Source organism: Pan paniscus, chromosome 10 (genome assembly GCF_029289425.2).
Source record: "Pan paniscus chromosome 10, NHGRI_mPanPan1-v2.0_pri, whole genome shotgun sequence".
NCBI classification, from domain to species: Eukaryota; Metazoa; Chordata; class Mammalia; order Primates; family Hominidae; genus Pan; species Pan paniscus.
The window spans coordinates 39896591-39917513 of NC_073259.2; the positions used below are offsets into that span (position 1 = coordinate 39896591).

A 20923-nucleotide genomic window follows, 5' to 3' on the forward strand; every position below is an offset into this window, starting at 1 on the left:
CATTTCTAGTCTTTATTTTGTCCTTTTACTTAGATTATTTTTATTTCCATTCATCTTACATGAAACTGGGCCTAAAGCTGTGTTATGGATATTGATTTTAAAAGTAATAAATTACAACATGAGATACCACTTGACTTAGTATGGCTGTTTACATATCTGCTATTCGTGAACTCGGACTCTGGGCAATCATCTTTTTCTCCTGACATAAACTTTTATTTTTCTTCCTTGCTTATAGAGAATGATTTTAACTGATCATTGTACTAATAGGAAGGAGTCCAGGTCATCCTGAGAAGAGTTCGCTTGTCCAGAGTCCAAGATGCAGATTTGTTGGATTTCTGTAAGCCACTCGAAGCCACATATTCATTTCTGATGACAGCTTTACACTTGTGCTGGAAGAACACCCACTGTGACAACTGCTGCCTATGTTTAGTCTGTCCAGGAGCTCTACCAACTAGCATGTTTGCAGAAAAACCTACACTGTTCTTGTTAGCTATGTAAATATTAGATCTTTCTGAGTTTCTCTTCTCAGATCTGCCAGTTTCTTTGGGGCAAATTGTATCCTGCAGTAGCCTCAATTTACCCTTTGAAATGAGGGATTAAAGGTTTTAGACATTCTTTGGGTTATCTGAAACACAATTCTTTTTGGATCAGTAATGTTTTATATATGTCCACTTTATGATTTTTAAAATTTTATTCCCCCTATGTATTAGTTTCCTGTGGCTGCTATAACAAATTACCACAGACTTGGTGGTTTAAAACAAGAGGAATTTATTCTTCTCAAAATTTTGGAGCCCAGAAGTCTGCAATCAAGATATTGAGGCCCCTCTGGAGGCTCTAGGAGAGAGACTGTTCTTTGCCTCTTTTAGCTTCTGATTATGGTCAGCATTCCTTGGCATATCTCTCTGCTCTGTTTTCACATTGTCTTCTCTTTTGAGTACTTGCATCAGAACTCTCCCTCTACCTGTGTATTATAAGGATACATATGATTGCAATTAAGAAACCACTTGGATGAACCAGGATAAATTTCTCCAATCCTATCTTTTAATTCAACCTGAGAGAGCAGATTTAAAATATATTTTATTCCTAAAGTGGCAGGTCCCTGAAAAAAAAATGTAGATTCATGTTTATTTTGAGACAGAGTCTCGCTTTGTCACCCAGTCTGGAGTGCATTGGTGTGATCTTGGCTCACTGCAACCTCCGCTTCCCAGGTTCAAGCTATTCTCCTGCCTCAGCCTCCTGAGTAGCTGGGATTACAGGTGCCTGCCACCGTGACCGGCTAATTTATGTATTTTTGATAGAGACAGGATTTCACCATTTTGCCAGGCTGGTCTAGAACCCTTGACATCAGGTGATCCGCCTGCCTCAGCCTCCCAAAGTGCTGGGATTACAGGCATAAGTCACCGCGCCCGGCCAGATTCATCTTTTAATCACATCTTTTGCTATATAAAATAACATTTACAGGTTCAAGGGATTAAGATATGAATCTCTTTGGGGGAGGGCCATCATTCAGACCACTACACATTGGTTCCCTAACCTCTACCCAAATAGATTTGAGCTAATTCAGAAAAGAAAATGTTATTTTTAAAGAAACAGAGGCAAGTGAAAAAAGGCTCAGAAACCTGGGTTCTTGTCCTGCCTCTGCCATTATCTAGTGGTGTAACCATGGGTGAGCCATTTGCCCTCTTTAGTCCTTAGTTTCTTCATCTTATAGGGAAGGAGTTGCATAAGTGATCGTTAACAAGCCTTCTAGACCTAAGACTTTATGAAGTGATTCCTAAGTCATCTTGGAGTTTGTTTTTTAAGTCAATAATTTAAAATGTGAATCAAAACATTACAAATTACCACATTTTGGGTGAGGGTAGTCCTGTTCTTGCCTAGGACTTGAAGGATGGAAGACTGAGCTGTTGGCTGACTGTCAACTCCTTGGGGTATTAACACAGGATAACTAACCTGTATTTGTTAGCTGTGTGCTTAAACCTTTCTGAAGAAAAGATTTTCTACAAGGGATGTAATAGACTAGCTGGAACATTTTCACTACATTTCTAGTGAGACTATAGACTGTGTAGCCTGAATTTTCTTTCCAGTAGTAGTAGTTCATCAAAATTAAACACTGACAGATTTTTTTCTACCTGAAACTAGGTCATAGAGTAAAAATTTTCACTTGCAGTCTTACTCTTCAGACTCACTAAATGCCTGTTCCATCCTGTTTCATTGCTAGGAAGGACACTAGATAAAGCCATGAGCTTGAGATGGTGTACTTGAAAGGACTTTCAAGATCAGGTTTTATAACACACTCATTATTTATTTCTTCTGTGGAGAGGAGAAACCAAATTGGATTCAAGTATTTTTCTGATAGTAATCTATGTTTCTTAGAATAAAGCAAGTTCATATCTGAGCCAGAGGGCATAATTATGTCAGAATAAAATATAATTATGTCGGAATAAAATGCCCTGTACTAAAGAGGTCAACTAACAGGCTGGGAAATCTTAAGTTTTGTTTTTAAGACAAATCCTTGAACTCTCTGTGCCTCGTTTCTCATCCCTAAATCTGTGCAACTCACCTCACAGGGAGTTGTGGAGGGTAATATACTGCTAATTTGTTCAGTGTTTCACAACAATAAATTATGCCTAAGATCTGATAAAACATAGCAAACCTCATTTATGTAAGTAGAGACAAGCATGGATAAGACTTACAGATAATAAGGAAAATTCATTAAAATTTTTTTAACTTCCTTGATTATTAAACATTTTTCCTTCTGTTTCCTATATATTTTCCAAAGTATTTTCCTATTGTTTTTCCATAATAGACTTATGAGATAGGGCAAATAACAAACACCAGGTTATATAATAAATGAATAAATTCATCAAGCGGACATAACAATCCTAAATGTCCTAAAAGCTAATAATAAAGCTTCAACATACACAAAGGAAAACAGAAATGAAGTAACAAGCCAGGTGCAGTGGCTCACGCCTGTAATCCCAGCACTTTGGGAGGCTGAGGTGGGTGGATTACCTGAGGTCAGGAGTTCCAGATCAGCCTGGCCAACATGGTGAAACCCTGTCTACTAAAAATACAAAAATTATCTGGGCATGGTGGTGTGCGCCTGTAATCCCAGCTACTTGGGAGGCTGAGGCAGGAGAATCGCTTGAACCTGGGAGGTGGAGGTTGCAGTGAGCCGAGATCGCGCCACTACACTCCAGCCTGGGTGACAGAGCAAGACTCCGTCTCAAAAAAAGAAAAGAAAAAGGAAATAACAGACATCTGCAATTATATTTGGAAATTTCAGTGCCTCTCAGTAATTGATAAAACAGGTAGATGAAATCAGTAAGGAAACAGAAGACTTGAACAACACTACCAACAACCTGATATAATTGACATTTATAGAATAGTACAAGCAACAGCAGAATACATGTGCTTTTCAAGTGCACATGGAACTTTTACACAGACAGTTTATCTTCTGGGTCAATAAGTCTCAAATTCAAAAGGATTCAATCATAAAGGTTTTTTAAAAAAATTTAAACAGGGTCTTGTTCTGTCACCCAAGCTGGAGTGCAGTGACACAATCAACTCACTGCAGCCTGAAACTCCTGGGCTTAAGTGATCCTCCTGCCTCAGCCTTCTGAAAAGCTGGGACCACTGGCATGTGCCACCATGCTCAGCCACCCACCCTTTTTTCTTTTTTTGTAGAGACAGGGTCTCGTTATGTTGCCCGGATTGGTGTCAGACCCCTGGGCTCAAGTGATCCTCTCATCTCAGCTTCCCAAAGTGCTGGGATTACAGGCATGAGCCACTGTGCTTGGCCAAGGTATGTTTATTTCCTGATCATAGTGCAATTAAATAAAAAATCAGTAACAAAGACATCAAGAAAAATCCCTAAATATTTTGAAATTACACAACACACTTCTAAGTAACCCACCTACAAAGAGGAAATTACAAAGAAAACTAATACTTGGAACTGAATGAAAATGAAAAGATGATATATCAAAACTTTTAGAATGAGGCTAGGTGCTGTGACTGATTCCTGTAAACCAACGCTTTGAGAAGCTGAGGCGAGAGGATCACTTGAGCTCAGGAGTTCAAGACCAGCCTGGGCAACATAGTGAGACCTAGTCTCTAGAAAAAATTAAAAAGTATCCAGGAGTGGTGGTTTGCCAGTAGTCCCAGCTAGTTGGGAGGCTGAGGTGGGATGCTTACTGGAGCCTGGGAGATCAAGGCTGCAGTGAGCTATGATCCTGCCACTGCACTTGAGCCTGGGTGACAGAGACCCTATCTCAAAAACAAAACAAAACAAAATTGTGGGATGCAGTTAAGGAAGTGCTTAAAGGGAAATTTATAGCATTAAGTACTTTAACAACAAAAGCAGGTCACTGACAGGTTTGGCCCTGTGAACCTAGAAAAAGAACAAATTAAATCCAAAATAAACAAGAAAATAGTAATGATAAAAGCAGCAATTAATGGGATATAGAACAATAGAGAATAGAAAAAAACGGAAAGTTCTTTGAAAAGATCAATAAAATTGATAAATCAGGAAAAAAGATACTAATTAACAATATTAGGAACTAAGGAATATCACTATTGATCCTACAGATAATAAGGGAATATTTTGAAAAACGATACGAATACATTCAATGTCTTAGTTGAAGTTAGTAACTTCCTTGAAGACAAACTACCAAAACTCACTTAAATACAGAACCTTGGGTGGGCATGGAGGCTTACACATGTAATCTCAACATTTTGGGAGGCCAAGAGTTCAAGACCAGCCCAGGAAACATAATGAGACCTCTCTACAGGCAAAAAGAAGAAAACGTCAGAACCTTACTAGCCCTATCTCTATTAAGGAAAAGGGATTTTTAGATAGAAATAATCCCACAAAGAAAACGCCAGGCCCAGGCCAAGCATGATGGCTCATGCCTATAATCCCAGCACTTTGGGAGGCTGAGGTGGGTGGATCACGAGGTCAGGAGTTCAAGACCAGCCTGGCTAGCATGGTGAAGCCCCGTCTCTACTAAAAATACAAAAAAGAGCCAGGCATGGTGGTGTGCTCCTGTAGTCACAGCTACTCAGGAGGCTGAGGCAGGAGAATCGCTTGAACCTCGGAGGTGGAGGGTGCAGTGAGCTGAGATTGCACCACCGCACTCCAGCCTGGGCAACAGAGCAATCTCTGTCTCAAAAGAAAAAGAAAACTCTGAGCCCAGATGGCTTCACTGAAGAATTTTACCAAACCTTTTAGGAAGAAATACCAATTTTATACAACAAACTCTTCCAGAAAACAGAAGCAGGAACGCTTAAAACAGTTATTTATTTATTTATTTTGAGACGGATCCTCGCTCTGTCACCCTGGCTGGAGTGCAGTTGTGCAATCTCGACTCACTGCAACCTCCGCCTCCTGGGGGGTTCAAGCGATTCTCCTGCCTCAGCCTCCTGAGTAGCTGGGACTACAGGCACGTGCCACCACGCGTGGCTGCTGTTTTGTAGTTTTAGTAGAGACAGGCTTTCACCATGTTAGCTGGGATGGTCTCTCTCCTGACCTCGTGATGCGCCCACCTCAGCCTCCCAAAGTGCTGGGATTATAGGCGTGAGCAACCGTGCCTGGCCCAAAACAGTTATTTTTAACTTCATCTACTATCAGACATTTAACTTCTATTTGCTTTATATTTTTCAAGTATTTTCTTGTTTTTCCCACAACAGATGTTTAAGTAGGGCTAATAACTAACACCCATGAGAGTCAATGAAGTTGTCCAATTTGACCTTTTAATGATCTAGTTGGGTTAGGACCCACATGTACTTATTCCTGTCCTGATCTTTCCACTATTGACAAGTTACCTTTTACCTTTTCTATAACAACCTTTGGAGAAGTTGCTAACTTGACCAAGGAGAAACTTCAAAAATCCTCGCCTTAAAATTGGAAACTGGAATAGACTGTGCTCATGTAATGCTTGACACTTTTTAGGCCCTCAATAAATATCTCATAATCAACCAATTTTAGAGCAAGGATCAGAATTACTATATTAATCATATCTTTGGCATAGGATTTGAATTGGGAATGTAGTTGGAAATTGGACAAAAAGGGAGTCAGAAAAATCTCATGTAACACATCAAAACACTCACTTGAAGAGCTGGGTGGTCTGAGATTGCCCATCCCTTTAGCATTTATCTGATGCCTTTCTTTGCATTTAACTGTCAATATAGCTGAAGTGTAGAGCACACTTTTATGATATTGTGGCATAGTAACTCAACTTAAATGTCAATAGAGACACTTGAAAAGACCTGCAAGGTTCGATAACTTCTGGTGTGGGTTTGTTTCTCCTGTCATCACCCATTATGTATTTTTTTTACAGCTTTTAAATTCCCACAGAGAGAAATTGGTCAGGATCATAATACATGGCCCAGGAGCTGCCAAGGATACCCTTGTATTTTTGTTGTTGTTGTTTGTTTGAGATGAAGTCTCGCTCTGTCGCCCAGGCTGGAGTGCAATGGCGCAATCTTGGTTCACTGTAACCTCCGTCTCCCGGGTTCAAGCGATTCTCCTGCCTCAGCCTCCTGAGTAACTGGGATTACAGGCGCCCACCACCACGCCTGACTAATTTTTGTATTTTTGGTAGAGATGGGGTTTCGCCATGTTGGCCAGGCTGGTCTCGAATTCCTGGCTTCAAGTGATCCGCCTGCCTCCACCTCCCAAAATGCTGGGATTATAGGCGTGAACCACCATGCCCAGCCAAATGTCTTCTTTAAACTGATGCTAAGAAAACATAAATTGTCAGCTGTGTGCTGTGTCTCACGCCTGTAATCCCAGCACTTTGGGAGGCCGGGGTGGGTGGATCACAACACGAGGCCAGGAGATCAAGACCATCCTGGCTAACACGGTGAAACCCCGTCTCTACTAAAAATACACAAAAAAAATTAGCCGGGCGTGGTGGCGGGCGCCTGTAGTTCCAGCTACTCGGGAGGCTGAGGCAGGAGAATGGCATGAACCCGGAACATGGAGCTTGCAGTGAGCCGAGATTGTGCCACTGCACTCCAGCCTGGGCGACAGAGCTAGACTCCGTCTCAAAAAAAAAAAAAAAAAAGAAAAATTGCCTGACTTAACACAGGCTCTTCGTTAAAATGGATGATTTGTTGAAATGACCTGAAGGAGCCTTTGTAACCCTTAAGCTACTGATGTCTAAAATGTGCAAGCTAGATGATGCCATGGTAAAGACTGAGTCTTAATTTTATGGCTGACGTTTGGAAAATGCTTTATGACCATAATTTTATTTGGGGACGAGTGTTTTCAGTATTCTTTTAATCCTTCCATATTTTGTGAACATGATCTGCCAAAGTGGTATGTATAAATCTAAGATTCATGATAATCTACTCAAATGTTGCTGTTACCCATTTTTCTCAAGATTTACTTACGATGAAATTGCCAGGTTCTTTGTGAAAGGTGACGAGGTCTCCAAATTCATGTTTCATTACACTTAAGAGGAGTGGATGTGAGATTAACACCCACCTGAGAGTGTGGTGCCTTAAGATGAGTTCAGTACATTTCCAAGGATAAAGTTGTTGGAAAACACCATCTGGAAGGCATTTTCCCATGGTGGTGCCAAATTCTGCTTTCTCATAAATCTTGAAACAATTGGATATTTAACCTCTTGCCCAGTGGTGGGTTTAGGTGTACCCTAACTAAATTTAAAGAAAACTGATACTTTTTTTTAATAGGGCAACATCTTATTCTATAAAATAGAATGCGTGTTTCTGAAAACTGATAGTTGAGAGAAGAAACTGAGTGGATTTTAATAAGAGGGTGAAAAAAAATCCAATATAAAATGATGAGATATCAAGCAAGAATTTTTGTGTTATTGCTAAATACACCAGTTTACCAGACTGATACCTTCAAGCAATTCTGAAAATTGAGTCTTGTAGCCCACATTCATTTGTAATATATTGGTAATCAGAGCTTGGGGGACATACAACCAAATGGAATTTATAGGGCAGCCTTTATCGTCATTTAGAATGTGTATATATACAATTATTATTTTAAATATTGCGGAGGTCTCACTATGTTTGTTCATGCTGGTCTTGAACTCTGGGCCCAAGCTGTCCTCCTGCCTCAACCTCCCAAATTGTTGGGATTATAGGTGTAAGCCATGGCACCCAGCCAAGTATATGTTTTTATATTTATTTATTTATTTATTTTTTTTTTTGAGATGAAGTCTCACTCTGTCGCCCAGGCTGGAGTGCAGTGGTGCCATCTCAGCTCACTGCAACCTCTGCTTCCCAGGTTCCAGCAATTCTCCTGCCTCAGCCTCCTGAGTAGCTGGGATTACAGATGCCCACCACCATGCCTGGCTCATTTTTGTATTTCTAGTAGAGACGTGGTTTCGCCATGTTGGCCAGGCTGGTCTTGAACTCCTAACCTCAGGTGATCTGCCTCTCAAAGTGCTGGGATTACAGGGTGAGCCACCGCACACAGCCGTTTTTATCTAAAAGAACAAAAGGCCCTTTACTCCCTTGCTCACTGTAGTAGGAGGTTTCGCCTGGTTTTTTTTTCTTTAAGACAGAGTCTGCCTCTGTTACCCAGGCTGGAGTGCAGTGGCACCATCTCCGCTCACTGCAACCTCCACCTCCCAGGTTCAAGCGATTCTCCTGCCTAAGCCTCCTGAGTAGCTGGGATTATAGATGTGCACCGCCTTACCTGGCTAATTTTTGTATTTTTAGTAAAGATGGGGTTTCACCATGTTGGCCATGCTGGTCTTGAACTCCTGACGTCAAGTGATCGATCTGCCTGCCTCTGAGAAGCCTTAAGAAAATATAGCCATTAAAATAGAAAAACACTTTGGGAAAACATTTTAGAAAAACAAGCCAGAAAAACATTTACCAGATGAACAGTACCCCACCCGGGCGTGTCAACAGATGGACAGGAATCCGGGTCCGGGTGTGGCTATCAGGGACACCAGATGTCCAGGGTAGTGTCCCCTACATTCCCAGAACAAAAGTAGAAAAACATTTCCAGGAAATACCCCTACCCGCCTGAGAGCCCCCTGACCAACCAGTATGGGACAGCTAGCTCAGGCCATAGTTAGAAACCAATCAGTTACTTCCAAACCTCGCGCCTTGAACCTTTTCAAATGTGTGAACCAATCAACTTATTGTACCCCACCCTGTTTGAATTTGTAACCTCCCCCTGTGTGACTTTGTGGTTTTTGCCTTTATAAGCAGTGTGCAACAGCCGCTCGGGGTCTCTCGGCCTCTTGTGCTGGAGACCCTAGCGCGCTAGCAATAAAGAGTGTCTCTTTGCTGTGACCTCCGTGTCGAGTGGTCTCTCGCGGCGGCCCCTCTCGAACTGGGAATCTTGAGCAAGGTTCCAACATTTGGGGGCTCGTCCGGGATTGGTCGCCGCCTGACGACCCCCGACCTGCACGGTAGGGACTCACTCGGCCCGGGCCATCGACGGACGACCAGACACCTTCAGGTACTTTCGTTTTGTTTTGTTCGTCCTGTTCGTCTGTTTGCGTTGCCGGCTAATTTAATTGAGTACTCAGTCTGAATAAGTGCGGAAGGGGAGCAGACGTGCTCGGCACCTTCCCACTTGCGCCCCGGGGGACGCCCTGGTGGTTGTCTGGAGGAGAATTGACGACCCCGTCAATCTCCTCGCCTCTGTAGGCAGGTTTTTCCTGCCATCTGAATCCGTAGACTGCCCTGGCGGTCGTCTGGAGGAAAACTGACGATTCCGTCAGTCTCCTCGCCTCTGTAGGCCGGTTTTCCCGGCCATCTGAATCCTTCGTAGAACTGTGGCGCCGATCTTTTGCCGCGCGGCTTCTGGGCTTGTGTATACTCGTTGGTTTTCCTGTTGTCTTGTTTGTGTGTGTGTTAGAAATTGAGGACGCAACTATGGGACAGACTCTGACGACTCCCCTATCTTTGACTCTCGCTCACTTTCCTGACGTAAGGGCGCGAGCCCACAACCTCTCTGTAGAAATTCGCAAGGGGCGATGGAAAACCTTTTGCTTCTCCGAATGGCCCACCCTCGGTGTAGGGTGGCCCCAGGATGGAACTTTTGACCTCTCAATTATCTTGCAGGTTAAAACAAAGGTGACGGACCCGGGGCCCAGAGGCCACCCTGACCAGGTGGCCTATATCCTTACCTGGGAAGACCTAGTTCGGGACCCACCCCCATGGGTGAAGCCCTTCCTCCCCTCGGCATCCCCCTCCCAGTCGACCCTCCTCGCCGTGGAAACCCCCCGAAACCAGACCCCGGTCCCCCTGAAGCCTGTACTCCCGGATGAGAGTCAGAGGGACCTCCTCCTCCTAGACCCCCTCCCTCCTCCATCTCACAATCCCCTCCTTAATCCCCCTCCTTATTCCTCACCCGCACCCTCCGTGTTGTCCCCTGCCCCTTCCTCTACCCCTTCGGCACCGCCCCTTACTCCCTCCACCGCTTCGGCTCCTTCCACCCCCTTGTACCCGACTCTTTCCCCAACCCCTTCTTCCACCCCCACTCTGACCCCAACCCCCTCGCCGGCACCACCTGAACTCACCCCTCAGACCCCACCTCAGACACCCCGCCTCCGCCTGCGGTGGGCCAAGGACCCTGGCAACCAGCCCACCTGGCAGTCCTCCCTTTTTCCCCTCCGCACCGTGAATCGCACGGTCCAGTATTGGCCCTTCTCGGCCTCAGATCTGTACAATTGGAAGACCCATAACCCTCCCTTCTCCCAAGACCCGCAGGTCCTGACCGCTCTGATAGAATCTGTCCTTCTCACTCACCAACCCACTTGGGACGACTGTCAACAGCTCTTGCAGGTTCTTCTGACCACAGAAGAGAGGCAACGAGTCCTCCTCGAGGCCCGGAAACATGTGCCAGGGCCAGGAGGACTCCCGACCCAGCTCCCCAACGAGATAGATGAGGGATTTCCCCTCACCCGCCCGGATTGGGACTATGAAACAGCATCAGGTAGGGAGAGTCTCCGAATCTATCGCCAGGCTCTGCTGGCAGGTCTCAAAGGGGCCGGAAAGCGCCCCACCAATTTGGCCAAGGTAAGAACTATTACTCAGGAAAAGAATGAAAGCCCGGCGGCATTCATGGAGAGGCTCCTAGAGGGGTTTCGAATGTACACTCCATTCGATCCGGAGGCCCCGGAGCACAAGGCCACTGTGGCTATGTCATTCATAGATCAGGCAGCTCTAGACATAAAGAGCAAGCTCCAGAGATTAGACGGGATTCAGACTTAGGGGCTGCAAGAACTAGTTAGAGAAGCAGAAAAAGTTTATAATAAAAGAGAGACTATTGAGGAGAAAGAAGCTAGGCTAGCAAAGGAACAGGAAGAGCGAGAAGATCGACGAGATCGTAGGAGAGACAGGCATTTGACTAAAATCCTGGCAGCAGTAGTGACAGGGAAAGGGCCAGGGCCAGAGAAAGAGGGGAGAACGAAGGCGCCCGAAAGTGGATAAGGACCAATGTGCCTACTGCAAAGAACGAGGACATTGGATCAAAGACTGTCCTAAACATCCTAAGGACCGGAAGAAACCCACCCCGGTCCTGACCCTGGGAGAGGACAGCGATTAGGGGCGTCAGGGCTCCGAAGCCCCCCCCGAGCCCCGGATAACCCTTTCTGTAGGGGGGCGCCCCACCACCTTTCTAGTAGACACCGGGGCCCAACATTCAGTTTTGACAACAGCAGACGGGCCCCTTTCATCCCGCACCTCTTGGGTCCAAGGAGCAACAGGAGGAAAGCTGCACAAGTGGACCACCCACCGAATAGTAAACCTTGGAAAAGGTATGGTGACTCATTCTTTCTTAGTAGTACCTGAATGCCCCTATCCCCTTCTGGGACGGGATCTGTTGACCAAGCTCGGAGCCCAGATACACTTCTCGGAAAGAGGGGCCCAGGTAATGGATGAGGATGGTCAGCCTATCCAGATTTTGACTGTGTCCTTGCAAGATGAGTATCGGCTCTTTGAGACCCCATCCTCACCAGCCCTTCTGATAATTGGCTACAAGAATTTCCCCAAGCTTGGGCAGAGACAGGGGGACTTGGACTGGCAAAATTTCAGGCCCCAATTATAGTTGACCTCAAACCCACCGCGGTGCCCGTGTCTATTAGGCAATACCCCATGAGCCGAGAAGCCCGTATGGGCATCCAGCAGCATATTAATAAATTTCTAGAACTAGGAGTCTTGCGGCCATGTCGCTCACCTTGGAACACGCCACTCCTTCCAGTAAAGAAACCTGGGACCCAAGATTATAGACCCGTCCAAGATTTAAGAGAGATTAATAAAAGGACTATGGACATACATCCCACAGTCCCCAACCCTTACAACCTGCTCAGCTCCTTGAGACCAGATCACAACTGGTATACGGTGCTAGACCTAAAAGATGCATTCTTTTGCTTGCCTATGGCTCCCCAAAGCCAAGAGCTTTTTGCCTTTGAATGGAGAGACCCTGAGAAGGGAATCTCAGGCCAGCTAACTTGGACTCGGCTTCCCCAAGGGTTCAAGAATTCCCCTACCCTCTTTGACGAGGCCCTTCACCGAGACTTGACTGACTTTCGCACCCAGCACCCAGATTTGACTCTGCTCCAGTATGTAGATGACCTCCTCCTGGCCGCCCCCACTAAAAAGGCCTGTCTACAAGGCACCAGGCACCTGCTCCAGGAGCTCGGAGACAAAGGATACCGAGCATCTGCCAAGAAAGCACAAATCTGCCAGACTAAGGTAACCTACTTGGGGTACATCTTAAGTGAAGGAAAAAGATGGCTCACTCCTGGGCGGATAGAGACAGTAGCCTGCATTCCGCCACCCAGGAACCCCAAGGAGGTGCGTGAGTTTCTGGGGACTGCCGGGTTCTGCCGCCTGTGGATACCCGGTTTTGCTGAGTTGGCAGCCCCCCTTTATGCCCTCACCAAAGGGAGCAACCCCTTTATCTGGCTGGAGGAACACCAACAGGCCTTCGAAGCTCTGAAGAAGGTACTCCTCTCTGCCCCAGCCCTCGGGCTACCTGACACATCCAAGTCTTTTACCCTCTTTATAGATGAGAGAAGGGGGATAGCCAAGGGGGTCCTAACCCAAGAACTGGGGCCATGGAAGAGACCAGTAGCCTACCTGTCTAAGAAACTGGACCCTGTGGCAGCTGGGTGGCCTCCTTGCCTCCGCATCATGGCAGCCACCGCTATGCTAGTCAAAGACTCTGCCAAGTTGACTCTTGGGCAACCTTTGACTGTCATTACCCCGCACGCCTTGGAGGCCATAGTGCGGCAGCCCCCGGACCGTTGGATCACCAACGCCCGCCTGACCCACTACCAAGCCCTCCTGCTGGACGCGGACCGCGTCAGCTTTGGCCCTCCGGTCACTCTGAATCCTGCCACCTTGCTACCTGTACTGGAAGACCCGCTGAGTCCCCACGACTGTCGACAAGTGCTGGCGGAGACCCACGGGACTCGAGAAGACCTCCAGGACTACGAACTCCCAGACGCGGACCACACTTGGTACACAGACGGTAGCAGCTTCATGGACGCAGGTACCCGGAGGGCGGGGGCGGCAGTAGTGGATGGACATGCTACGATATGGGCGCAGGCACTGCCTCCCGGAACTTCTGCTCAAAAGGCTGAGCTAATTGCTCTAACAAAGGCCTTAGAGCTATCGCAGGGGAAGAAGGCTAACATCTACACAGACAGTCGGTATGCCTTTGCCACAGCCCACACTCATGGGAGCATTTACGAGAGGCGAGGTCTCCTAACATCCGAAGGGAAAGAAATCAAGAATAAGGCTGAAATAATCGCCTTATTAAAGGCCCTCTTCCTCCCTAAGAAGGTGGCCATAATTCATTGTCCTGGACATCAAAAAGGACATGACCCTGTCGCCCAGGGTAACAGGCAAGCTGACCAAGCAGCCAAGCAGGCTGCTAGAGTAGAGACATTGACATTAGTTTCAGAAACCAGCAAGGCTGACCAGATGCCCCCTCCCACAAGCTATACCTATACACCAGAGGACCAGAAGGAGGCAGTAGCCTTACGAGCCACAGAGAACCAAGAGACTAAAAATTGGGAAAAAGACGGGAAGACAGTCCTCCCACAAAAAGAGGCCATGGCCATGCTGCAACAGATGCACGCTTGGACACATTTAAGTAGCAAGAAACTGAGACTGCTCATTGAAAAGACTGACTTCTTAATCCCCAGGGTTGGTACCCTTCTGGAGCAAGTGACGCTCGCTTGCAAGGCCTGTCAGCAAGTAAATGCCGGGGCCACGCGAGTCCCGGCGGGGATAAGGGCACGGGGCAACCGCCCTGGGACCTATTGGGAAGTGGACTTCACTGAAGTAAAGCCTCACTGTGGAGGATATAAATATTTATTAGTATTTGTAGACACATTTTCAGGATGGGTAGAAGCCTTCCCCACCCGGCAAGAAACAGCCCACATAGTGGCCAAGAAAATATTGGAAGAAATTTTCCCCAGGTTCGGACTCCCCAAGGTAATTGGGTCAGACAGTGGGCCAGCCTTCGTCTCCCAGGTAAGTCAGGGACTTGCCAGGATACTGGGGATTAATTGGAAACTTCCTTGTGCTTATAGACCCCAGAGTTCAGGACAGGTAGAAAGGATGAATAGGACTATTAAAGAGACCTTAACAAAATTGACCTTAGAGACTGGCTTAAAAGATTGGAGACGTCTCCTGTCCCTAGCTCTTTTGAGAGCCCGAAATACGCCTAATCGCTTTGGGCTCACCCCTTATGAAATCCTCTACGGAGGACCACCTCCCTTATCAACCTTACTTGATTCTTACTCCCTCTCTGACCCTAAGACTGACTTGCAGGCTCGCCTGAAAGGACTGCAGGCTGTGCAAGCCCAAATTTGGACTCCTCTGGCAGAACTGTACCAGCCTGGACACTCACAGACCAGTCACCCTTTCCAAGTGGGAGACTCCGTCTATGTCAGACGACATCGCTCCCAAGGACTAGAACCCCGGTGGAAGGGACCATACATCGTCCTCCTCACCACACCCACTGCTGTAAAAGTTGACGGGGTCGCCGCCTGGATCCACGCATCCCACGTGAAAGCAGCTCTGGAGGTGTCCGGGCCAGCGTCGCCTGAGAGATGGAGACTTCGTCGCTCCAGGGACCCCCTCAAGATAAGACTCTCTCGCGTCTAACCTTTTGCCAATTGTTAGCCCTTTTCCTTTCCTGTGCTACCGGGGGCAGCAACCCCCATCAGCCCTATCAATTGACTTGGCAAATAACTAATTTTGAAACTCATGAAGTCCTCAACGAGACTTCACACGTAGCCCCCTTGAACACCTGGTTCCCTGACCTATATTTTAACTTAGACAAAATAGCCCTGACCGATAAACATCACCAGGGCTTGCCCAAACCTAATCGTTTTACAGGACCAACGGGGGGCCTATTAGGAACCTATATTACTGATCAGACAGAAAAAGACTGGCAACAGGCTAGGAGAATATCCGTAAGCCGGAATGGGTTCTACGCCTGTCCAGGATTCAGGACAGAACCAATGAAAAGTACTTGTGGAGGAATAATGTCCCTGTACTGCGCAAGTTGGTCTTGTGTGACAACTAATGATGGGGCGTGGAAATGGAAAACCCAACCCTGGTACATATCCATGTCCTATGTCCAGCCTTGTACCAGGACCCGGTATTCGGCCACCTGTAACTTAATCCGTGTCAAATTTGAGGAGGCCGCAAAAACTGACCCCCGCTGGACAACTGGACTAATTTGGGGCCTAAATCTATACCAAACCCCAGCATATGGGCTCCCTATCCAAATTAGACTATTAGTGAACCCGGTATCTGCCCCAGTTCCGGTGGGACCAAACCCGGTTCTAACAGGGAGAGCACCTCCTCAGTCAGGGATCCGGCAAGAAGCCCCGACCGCCGGTGCCCAGTCTCCTCCAGGAGTGCCAAACCCAGTATCTTTTCAGTCAAGTAACCCACCTTCCCAAACAGGGAACCCAGTTCTAACAGGGAGTGCACCTTCTCAGTCAGGGGACTCAGTTATAACAGGGAAGGCGCCTCCTCAGTCAGGCTCCCCGTCTCCCCCACCATCCAAATCCCCATTGGCGCTCGCGGAGACCACCCACATGCCTCCGGACCCGGAAACAAGCAATAGACTCCTCAGCCTCATCAGAGGCGCTTACCTCGCCTTGAACCAGACAAGGCCTGAATCCACCACCTCCTGCTGGCTCTGCCTGGCCTCGAGCCCCCCTTACTATGAAGGTATTGCCTCTATTAGTAATTTTACTAACTCCACTAGTCATTTTGGGTGTGCATGGGAACAGCACAAGAAACTTACCCTAGCAGAAGTGTCAGGGTCGGGAACCTGTATAGGCCGGGTGCCCCCCAGTCACCAACATCTCTGTAATAGAACCTTGGCAGTACCCAGAACTAGTCACTATCTAATACCCTCTGGGCCAGACTGGTGGGCTTGCAACGCCGGACTCACCCCTTGTGTGTCCACGGCTGTCTTCAACAACAATGAAGACTATTGTATACTAGTACAAGTTGTGCCTCAAGTTTACTATCAAACTGCAGAGTCCTTTGAATCCCAGTTTGACCAGAAATACCTCACTAGCCTCACTAGAATGAGAAGAGAACCTGTTTCCCTCACCCTCGCTGTTATGTTAGGATTGGGAGTAGCGGCTGGAGTCGGGACAGGAACTGCGGCACTAGTAAGTGGCAGCTACCACCTGCAGCAACTCAGAACAGCCGTAGATGAAGACCTCAGGGCCATAGAACACTCCATTACCAAACTTGAAGAATCTCTAACCTCCCTGTCCGAAGTAGTACTCCAAAATCGACGGGGACTGGACATAATTTTTCTAAAAGAGGGCGGGCTCTGTGCAGCCCTTAAAGAGCAGTGTTGCTTTTACGCTGATCACTCAGGAGTAGTTAAAGACTCTATGGCAAAACTTAGAAAAAGACTAGATGATAGACAGAGAGAGAGAGAATCCCAACAAAGCTGGTTTGAAACCTGGTACAGCCAATCCCCCTGGTTTAGTACTCTCATCTCCACCATCCTAGGGCCCCTGATCCTGCTTATGCTCATCTTAACTTTCGGGCCCTGCATTTTTAACCGCTTGCTTACCCTAATTAAAGATAAATTAAACATAGTGCATGCCATGGTCCTGACTCAGCGATACCAGGCAGTCAAGACTGACGAAGAGACTCAAGATTGAGCCTCTAAGGTACAAAAAGAGGAGGGAATGAGAAGCCTTAAGAAAATATAGCCATTAAAATAGAAAAACACTTTGGGAAAACATTTTAGAAAAACAAGCCAGAAAAACATTTACCAGATGAACAGTACCCCACCCGGGCGTGTCAACAGATGGACAGGAATCCGGGTCCGGGTGTGGCTATCAGGGACACCAGATGTCCAGGGTAGTGTCCCCTACATTCCCAGAACAAAAGTAGAAAAACATTTCCAGGAAATACCCCTACCCGCCTGAGAGCCCCCTGACCAACCAGTATGGGACAGCTAGCTCAGGCCATAGTTAGAAACCAATCAGTTACTTCCAAACCTCGCGCCTTGAACCTTTTCAAATGTGTGAACCAATCAACTTATTGTACCCCACCCTGTTTGAATTTGTAACCTCCCCCTGTGTGACTTTGTGGTTTTTGCCTTTATAAGCAGTGTGCAACAGCCGCTCGGGGTCTCTCGGCCTCTTGTGCTGGAGACCCTAGCGCGCTAGCAATAAAGAGTGTCTCTTTGCTGTGACCTCCGTGTCGAGTGGTCTCTCGCGGCGGCCCCTCTCGAACTGGGAATCTTGAGCAAGGTTCCAACACCTCAGCCTCCCAAAGTGCTGGGATTACAGCCCTGAGCCGTTGTGCCCAGCCTCTTGGCTTGATTTTTAAAGGATCATGAACTAGAGCTGTGCGAGCCAATGGGAGAACATTTCTTGCCTCCATGCTCTCTTCTTTTAATAAAGTTTGTGTTGTCTATATGTGGCTCGTTAATGATAGGGGTGTTAACGACCATAGTTAATCTTTCTCTTCAACTCTTTCCTAATCTAGTCTCTTAAACAGACATTTAAAAAGCTTTTAACTCCTCTTGAATTGTGTGCTCATGGGCTTTTGGTGGAGGTGGAGTGATAGTTATCAGCCCATTTAACAAAACCTGAGACAGCCAGGACAGCTGTAATGTGCATCTCTATGCTGTGTTTTTGTTAAAATGCCACATGGCTAATACTTTGGAAATCATAAATCCACTGCAAGAAAACATCTTTATAGAGGATATTTTAGTTTTATGCTGTTTGTGTTACACACCTAAAACCATCAGTACTTCAAGCTCCATAAAGAGCAAGGAACATAGAGCAGATTAAAATGTTTCTGTAAGTTTGGTTTATTTTCATCTGTTTTATTTGCTGCAATAAGGCTATATAGAGGATGCTTTGAAGACAGTGCTGTAGCTGACAATTTAATCTTCACCTAAGCCACTCTCTCCCTAAGGGCCTTAAGGAGAAGTGGGAATTGTGCAAGTCTGGGCCAACTGCAACCACTCATCAATGGCATATCTAATTAATCCATGTGATAGGGAGCTTTGCATATGCGCTCTCCTCTGCTCTTTAACCCTGGCTTACTTCCTAAAGGATTTTGCTTAGTTAGGGGGCTTATAGAATTTATGTTGAAACTCTACAATGGAGAACTCATTGATTATGCATCTTGACATTTGGTTTGATTACCATCTTTAAATAATTCAGTGGGTAGTTCAGTGAGGCAGCTTACCAATTGGCTTTCTTTTTCTTTTTTTTTTTCTTTGAGACGGAGTTTCACTCTTGTCTCCCAGGCTAGAGTGCAGTGGCGCAATCTTGGCTCACTGCAACCTCTACCTCCCAGATTCAAGCAATTCTCCTACCTCAGCCTCCCCAGTAGCTGGGATTACAGGCACCTGCCACCACACCTGGCTAATTTTTGTATTTTTAGTAGAGACGGGGTTTCGCCATGTTGGCCAGCCTGGTCTCAAACTCCCGACCTCAGGTGATCCACCCACCTTGGCCTCCCAAAGTGCTGGGATTACAGGCATGAGCCACTGCGCCCAGCTGGCTTTCATTCTTAATAAGAAGAAAGCTTAGTGAAAGATCTAGAATTATGTGTACTTTTGCTCATAAGTGGTGATGAAAATAAAATGACTATAACAAGATGTAAGAAAAGCCACCAGAATTGGTATTGAGAAGTAGTGACTGCTTTGTGGGGGTAAGGCAGGAGGATTGCTTCAGCCCAGAAGTTTGAGACCAGCTTGGGCAACACAGTGAGACTGCATCTCACCAAAAAATAAAAAAATGTAGCCAGGCATGGTGGCGTGCCCCTGTGGTCCCAGCTGCTCAGAAGGCCAAGGTGAGAGGATTGCTTGAGCCCAGGAGTTTGAGACTGCAATAAACTGTCCGCACCACTGCACTGCAGCCTGAACAACAGAACGAGGCCCTGTCTCAAAAAAGAAAAGTAATGACTGGAGGGATGAGAGTAGAACCTGAACTGGACAAAGCAGACAGATACCAGGGACCCTATGTGGGTTCTTCCAGCATTAAACGGTCAATGCTGAGGGCTAACCATTACCTCTTTTTTATTTGAGACAGAGTCTCACGCTGTCTCCCAGGCTGGAGTACAGTGGTGCGATCTCGGCTCACTGCAAGCCCCACCTCCTGGGTTCACACCATTCTTTTGCCTCAGCCTCCCCAGTAGCTGGGACTACAGGCTCCCGCCACCACATCTGGCTAATTTTTTGTATTTTTAGTAGAGACAGGGTTTGACCATGTTAGCCAGGATGGTCTCGATCTCCTGACCTCGTGAGCCACTGCGCCTGGCCTTTTTTTTCTTTTTTCTTTTCTTTTTCTTTTTTTTGAGATGGAGTCTTACCCTGTTGCCCAGGCTGGAGTGCAGTGGCGCGATCTCAGCTCACTGCAACCTCCACCTCCCGTTTAAGCGATTCTCCTGCCTCATCCTCCTGAGTAGCTGGGATTACAGGTGCGTTAACTGCCTCAGCCTCCCGAGTAGCTGGGATTACACCACGCCTGACTAATTTTTTTGTGTCTTTAGTAGAGACGGGGTTTCACCATGTTGGCCAGGCTGGTCTCAAACTCCTGACCTCATGATCCACCTGCCTTGGCTTCCCGAAGTGCTGGGATTACAGGCGAGAGCCGCTGTGCCGGCCTACCTCTTGTTTTTCTGGGTTGCCCTAGCTTGCTTGTGATGCCCTCTCTGTAATTGCTGAGGACTGATAAGTTTTTTGTTTGTTTTTTTTTTTGAGACGGAGTTTTGCCCTTGTTGTCCAGGCTGGAGTGCAATGGCTTGATCTCGGCTCACTGCAACCTCCATCTTCTGGGTTCAAGTGATTCTCCTGCCTCAGCCTCCCAAGTAGCTGAGATAACAGGTGCCTGCCACCACACCTGGCTAATTTTTGTATTTTTAGTAGAGACAGGGTTTCACCATGTTGGCCAGGTTGGTCTGGAACTCCTGACCTCAGGAGATCTGCCCGCCTCGGCCTACCAAAGTGCTGGGATTACAGGCGTGAGCCACCGCGCCCAGCCTCTTTTCTCATCTCAATGGGCCTTAGGTGCTGTAATCTATAGTTATTGGTAGCTTTACCAGATAGTTCCTATGTATATTTAAGAGAAAAGGCTGAGAGCTGTTATGCCTGAAAGACTCCAGAAATTTGAGAAGCTACTCACCCTTTCCCTTGGAGATTTCCACAATGATAAGGTTGTGTTCAGAGGCTCATCTTCTTTTCCTCTGTCATGGTATTGGGATTCTATCTTAATCAATCCATCATCCTGCCAGCCATGTCTCATTTCTCATGCTGGAAAGCTCCCTCCTCCTAAGCTCAGTGTGAACCACCAGTCTTGATGCTTTATCTGGTCCAGGCTCTAGCCCTTAAATTGTTTGACTGGTCTTGTGTTTCATTTGACCCTAATACTCCAGGTCACACTGTCTAAAAGAGAATTATGTC

General features: G+C 46.8%; 1 protein-coding gene across 3 annotated transcripts in view; it reads left to right on the forward strand.

Annotated features, from left to right (window-relative positions):
• CBX5 (chromobox 5) overlaps nucleotides 1–20923 on the forward strand; it is a 57804-nt gene that overhangs the window by 5455 nt on the left and 31426 nt on the right. The window contains exon 2 of one of the 3 annotated variants that reach the window (XM_055095574.2): nucleotides 236–14000. The exons of 1 other annotated variant lie outside the window; for it this stretch is intronic. In XM_055095574.2, coding sequence (XP_054951549.1) covers nucleotides 9871–11211 — 1341 coding nt within the window. In that variant the 5' untranslated portion in view covers nucleotides 236–9870 and the 3' untranslated portion in view covers nucleotides 11212–14000. Of the gene's footprint in view, nucleotides 1–235; nucleotides 14001–14784; nucleotides 17699–20923 lie in introns of those variants that run through there. One more of the 3 variants, XM_063593452.1, reaches the window with a different exon arrangement.